Source organism: Mercenaria mercenaria, chromosome 14 (genome assembly GCF_021730395.1).
Source record: "Mercenaria mercenaria strain notata chromosome 14, MADL_Memer_1, whole genome shotgun sequence".
NCBI classification, from domain to species: domain Eukaryota; kingdom Metazoa; phylum Mollusca; class Bivalvia; order Venerida; family Veneridae; genus Mercenaria; species Mercenaria mercenaria.
The window spans coordinates 76,278,408-76,284,536 of NC_069374.1; the positions used below are offsets into that span (position 1 = coordinate 76,278,408).

Consider the following 6,129-nt stretch of genomic DNA (forward strand, 5'->3'; position numbering starts at 1 on the left):
GTCGTGGTAATTGTGTGACTTGTTCATCACGGGACACTTGTGACGTGTGTAAAGATGGTTATTTCAACGGGCATCGGTTTGACAACAGTAACCTTTCTCTTTTGACAAATTGTACGCATGAATGTCGTGATGCCTGCGAGCGATGCTCATCGTATAATACATGCTTGCAATGCAAAACAGGGCGATACGGATCAACCTGTCAAGAACAATGTTCCATCGGATGTGCAACAAGTAAATGCATGATAGATTCCGGAAATTGTAAATGTTCTCGTAATTTTTCGGGAGATAAATGTGATCAATGTCAGAACGGAAGATATGGAACTCGGTGCGAAAAGCAATGTCCGCACAACTGTGTTAATTCCTGTGACATTGAAACAGGAACCTGTGTCTCTTGCAAAAATAAATTTTACGGTTTATTCTGTAACTTGTCCTGCAGTAGCATCTGTATTGACAACGTATGTAATCAAGGGAACGGTAAATGTACGAGGGGTTACAACGGAACAACTGATGATCCTGTATGTCCTATACGTTCAGGTAAAATATTTAAATATTTCATTGCTATTTATATATTCAATATCCTCTGTGTGTGTGTGTGTGCGTGCGTGCGTGCGTGCGTGCGTGTGTGTGTGTGGTTGTTGCCTTAACGGCTGTATTGATAATTGCTCTGGTGATAGATGCTGCATACAGAACGATAAATATATCAACTGTTTGTCAAACAAAAGTTATACAATATGCAAGCCTAGATATTATCACGAGATATGTGACAAATTGTGTCCACAAAACTGTGTTAATTCCTGTGAATTTGAAATGGGAGCTTTTGACTACTTCAAAAATAACTTGATAACTTGATCTATTTTGTAATTCGTCATGTTCAGCATCTTGCAAAATATCACGTGACGTCAGACGTAGTAGATATGATTTAATTAATGGGAAGTGCTCATATAGGTGTGTTGATGGTTACTTTGGTCCTAGCTGTAATGGCACATACATCAGGCTCTGTATTGATAGCGTTTTTCATCAAGATATCGGCAAATGCACGAGGGGTAGTAACAGAACGACTTGTGGCCTTGAATGCATTTTACACTCAGGTAAAAATATTTTAATTAAAACAGATATTGCACTGATAAGTTTGCATATACATTGATGTTTAGAAGTGAAGCAAAGCAATATTTTCTTATAATATATCTGGATAAACCCTTCACCAAGAAAGACGGACCAAAGACGGAATTAATAAAAACATCAACTTTTTTTTTTTTAGATTCCCCCGAGGAGAAACAACCTGTTACAGCTGCAGTACTGGGGTCTATTCTAGCAGTTTCAGTTGTTGTTAACATTGTACTTGTCGGCCGTTTACTCCTAAAAAAGATACGTACATCTCGCAGGTAACGGATTTAGATATCATTAACAGTTCATAAAGATTGTAGCTGAAGTGTTGTATTAAAATCTACAGGTTACGAGGGCTGTTCAAAAATAGCATAGACTTTGTCTCTAAGTTTTATATACATTAATGAAACAAAACAAGAGATACACCATCATGATCCGCAGACTTTATAGTAACTGCACTGCAAGTTGGAAATGACTCCGGAGTTACACCTGCTCAAATACAGTCACTTACACGGACCCGGCGCACGGTGATCACAATTCAATGACTATAACGACTCCATGCTTTCATCGAGATGCTTTCATTAAATTTGCATTAATTTATATTTGAATAATTTGTTTAATTAATTTTGACGAAAAATACCTAAATAATAATATGTTAGAACGCTGAAAAAAGTATGAACACTTATGCTAAGCATCTCAGACAAGGTGCGCGTCATAAGTACATGGTCTTTAATCCAAGACGCCATACATTGATGTTAACGTCAAATTACCTATTTTTTTTTCTATACTTGCGCGCTGTCTTTAGGAAATTCGGGACTATTTCCGAGTCGTGTGTTCCACTTAAAGATCAAGACACAGATGAACGAACATTGTTGCGTCTGCTTCATTTGTTTATAAATTTCAGTAGTTGTTCGCCATAATTTCTACATAACTTAACTACAGCCTGATTATCAATGCGAGTCAATGATGACATTACATGCATTACAAACAGTTATACCCACTTAGATTAAACGTTGTTTTTCCGCCTCCCAAGTCCGAATGACGCCATACACTCGGTACATGCCGCCCTAAAGTGTTGCTGCACTTTGATATATTTTCGATCGTACAAGTATACTATCAGTGCGAACATAAGCGATCAAACTCAAATCATGACAGATGAAAAAGCGACTGCGCCGGATATGCGTGGCTATGGGAATTAAAACGTTCTACGCATTTCGCCTATCAGCAATCATGTTACAAAAATGTATAACCAAATTACCAAATTACAGAAAGATTGTTGATTACAGTTGCTTTTTACACAATATACGGCTTTGATAGCAAAAGTTCACGTTATTTTTGAACAACCCTCGTTATGCGACGTTTTATGTTTCAGTTTGATATGCAATTTCTGAACAAACATTAAAAAGCCCAATTGCTGCGAGATAAAGATAAAACACTAAAATGCTTTGCAAACGCACAATCGAACATAATCCTAAATAGCTCCACTCCATTGTATGGCAAATGTATTCACTTAATTTTGTATGATAATCATAGCACCACGATAAGTATCTCTTACTTGTATGCAATTTCATAAAGTATAGAGGAAAAATCACTTGTGTATATTTGTAAGAAGACATCCATGGCGAAAATGAATCACTATATCACACACATTTCGTTAAGATACTGGCAAGTAACTTTGTTTGTACTTGTGGATGCCAGTTCAACAGTTTCAAGATCGATCATGCATATTAACGTTAAAGACTATGTGTTGATCAAAGAGCTCTCCTTTAGCCTGTTTTGTTACTCATTTTGACAATCATTGGCTAGAAATACTGGAAGCTTAGAACATTTTACTAGGAACAACATATTGTATCATGAAAAGACCTTATATATACCTAAATATATATATATATTCCTAAATTTTATTCTACTAACCGTAAAGTGTGTGTGTGTAATGGGGGAAGGGTGGTGGGGGGGGGGGGGCTCCGTGGCCGAGTGGTTAAGGTCGCTGTCTTGAAATCACTTGCCCCTCGTCGATATGGGTTCGAGCGTTGAATTCTTCAAGTAAGGAAGCCATCCAGCTGGTTTACGGAAGGTTGGTGGTTCTACCCAGGTGACCTCCCGTGATAAAATAATGCACGGAGGGGCACATAGGGTCTAACTATATGCGCCATAGTGTTAGGCTGCACTTTTTGAGCTCCGATTTTGATTTGATTTTGTTGTCGTTTATAGTGGGAGCGGAGATGTGATTTTTTGATTGTATTTTTGTGAATACGTGCTGGATGTGTTTGCGTCATTATGTTTTGGATTGCTGCCACGTGTTGATCCAGAATCAGTGTCAGAAACAATCACATAAATAAATTGGATTATATTTATTGTTGATAAACACTTTGTGAACTTTCGCTCATCATTGTGGTTTTCAATAATGGATCTTATTATGTATGACAGCAATTTTCTACACCGAGTTGGACAATCAACCAGATGTAGACCTAATCCTAATGTGTTATCAAGGTTAAAAGATTTGAGAATATTGAACCAGTGCAGGGGAAAAAGAGCTGGTCGCCTGAAGGCACAAGCTTTGTACAATAGCAAAAGTGGTTACGGTAAACCTGTGGTGTTCAGAGGTGAACACTTTAGCAACCTTGTATATCCTAAGAAAAATGGAAATAAATTGAATAGACAAAATGAACAACTTACATGTTTGACGCTGAATTGTCGCTCGGCAGTAAACAAAGATGTTCTTATTGGTCAATGATTACGTGAGGAAAAGATAGATTTTGCCCTTCTTACAGAGACTTGGTTTCGGATGACAAACAACATCAATATGAAACATCTGATCTCAATCAAAATGGCTATAAACTGAGCGTTACGAACAAGCAAAATAGGGTGGGTGGTGGTGTTGCACTGACATGTAGATCTACTGTAAACATGCGCACACTATCAGCTGGAAATTCTCACAGTTTTGAATATGGTGTTTGGCAGTTGATTTTCAAGAACATTACTATGCATGTAGTTGGGATATACAGACCTACATCTTTGTCAACTTGTTCATAGTTTGTCACAGAATTCTTTCAATATATGGAGGGATTACTGTCACAGTATTCAAATGTAATGGTCATGGGTGACTTTAATCTTCACATCAACGATGACACAAATGCAGTAACAGAATTCAACAATTCCTTGTACGCCATGGGTTTACAACAGCATGTACAATTTAGTACACACACTGGTGGTAACGTTCTTGATTTAGTCCTTACGGAAGTTATGAATGGTGTTGAAGTAGTTTCTTGTGAACAGGGTCCATATTTCTGACCACTGTTCAGTAAAAATTTCTGACAAATGTTAAAAAGGAAAATGTATCCAGTGAGGTGGTGCTTTTTAGAAATTTCAAAGACATGGATACGAACACATTTTCAAGTGATCTGAGAGAAATGACCATCGAAAGTGATAATGTCGACTCTTTTGTTGATGAATTTCAGACAGCAGTTCACAGAAAAACACCTTCATCTTAAACGAGCGGCTCGCAAATCTGAACGTTTGTGGAAGAAACAAAGACAATCACATCTGTATGAAACCTTTAAAGAACTCAAACGTGAGAAAAGTTCTAAATGCCAAAGGCGACTCGAAAAAGCTTTATAGATTTATATCTGAGACAGCTAGCACTAGGTCTGAGAACCCTATGCCACTGGACATGACAGCACACTGGCAGAGAAATTTGCAGATCATTTCATGAACAAAATCGAAAAAAATCGAGAATCGTTGAAACATTTCGATAATTTTCAACCATGTGAAAATGATATTCCTTTTTTTTTTTGACAGTCTTAAATTGTTCATTAAATACATAAATATGATAGATTGTTCAATGGTGCATTCTGATTATCCACATACATTCTATCGAATATTTTGCGTTCTTAGTTCTAACAACGCATATACTTTTCAAGACATAATGTACAATGTCTACATTTGTAGTAAATATTGCTTTGCAGGAAACCCATGATACCTGAAACAGGAGAGGCATTTTATCAAAACACTGGGAATACTGGAAATGGTGATTAATTTATCTTTTATTTCTCATAGGTATTTCTATGAAGAGTGAATAGGAATAAGAACGCCATGTAAATGTTTATTTGTATTTAGAATCAAACTGGCGGTTTGAAGTTTCAGTGTAAGTTCATGTATTTAATTAATGTCTTCGGAATCGCATACTTCATAAAGCCCAGTAGTACTATATAGATTCGTACATAAGGTCACAACTCTTATTTGACAGAGTTAATTAAAAATCTTAATATGTGGGTAACTACTTTTTTCCAGCGATAGAAATGACAGGTAATAGTGAGACAAATGGAAACGACGGCACGGTCACTGAACCAGGTATATTAGCATTTATTTTCTGTTACCAAAGATAATAGATTAGATTTCTCGGAAGCGAGCCATGCATTTGCAAAGCGGGCCAACAACAAAAAGAAGCTGTAACGGAAAAATTTTATAGATGGGTTGCTTCAAAAATCTAGCAAATTTATATTAATTTTATGCAAAATATAGAAAAAGGGAAGAGGAAGGGGTAGGGGGTGGGGTTAAAGGTGGAACAAGGATGAATATACAAAAGGGAATGCTACCCACAGCAGCGCAGACACTCGTGTACAAAAGAAAAACTCACACACACATAACTAACTTACAAAGATAAACAGACAAGTAAGATATAAAAACACTGTAGGGCACAACACATGACACAAAGACGCACAAGCACACACACGCACACACATAAGCCGAAGAAAAAAAAAACAATCGGGAACCGCCTAAGGATTCCGGCAGCCAAAATTAAGGTGGGCACGATAACTTAATCATAGTAAAAGGGGAGGGGATGCCAAAGCAAGGGAGCTCAAATGCAAGGAGAAAGGATAGGACGATAGGGGGGAGTGCGGAGAAAGATGAAAAAAATGCTAACCACAAACAAGACAACATACGCAATGCAAAATACAAGACGGACAGAAAACAAGTTGAAAATAGGGGCACCGCCTTGGAAACGTCAGTAACCTATAAGAAGGA

General features: G+C 37.3%; 1 protein-coding gene across 1 annotated transcript; it reads left to right on the top strand.

Annotated features, from left to right (window-relative positions):
* Positions 1-201: 201 nt before the first annotated feature.
* LOC128548309 (cell death abnormality protein 1-like) lies at positions 202-5,158 on the top strand. The gene is made up of 3 exons (XM_053522793.1): positions 202-534; positions 1,259-1,382; positions 5,070-5,158. The coding sequence occupies exons 1-3, from the start codon at positions 240-242 to the stop codon at positions 5,137-5,139; spliced, it is 489 nt and encodes a 162-aa protein (XP_053378768.1). The 5' UTR covers positions 202-239; the 3' UTR covers positions 5,140-5,158.
* Positions 5,159-6,129: the final 971 nt, after the last annotated feature.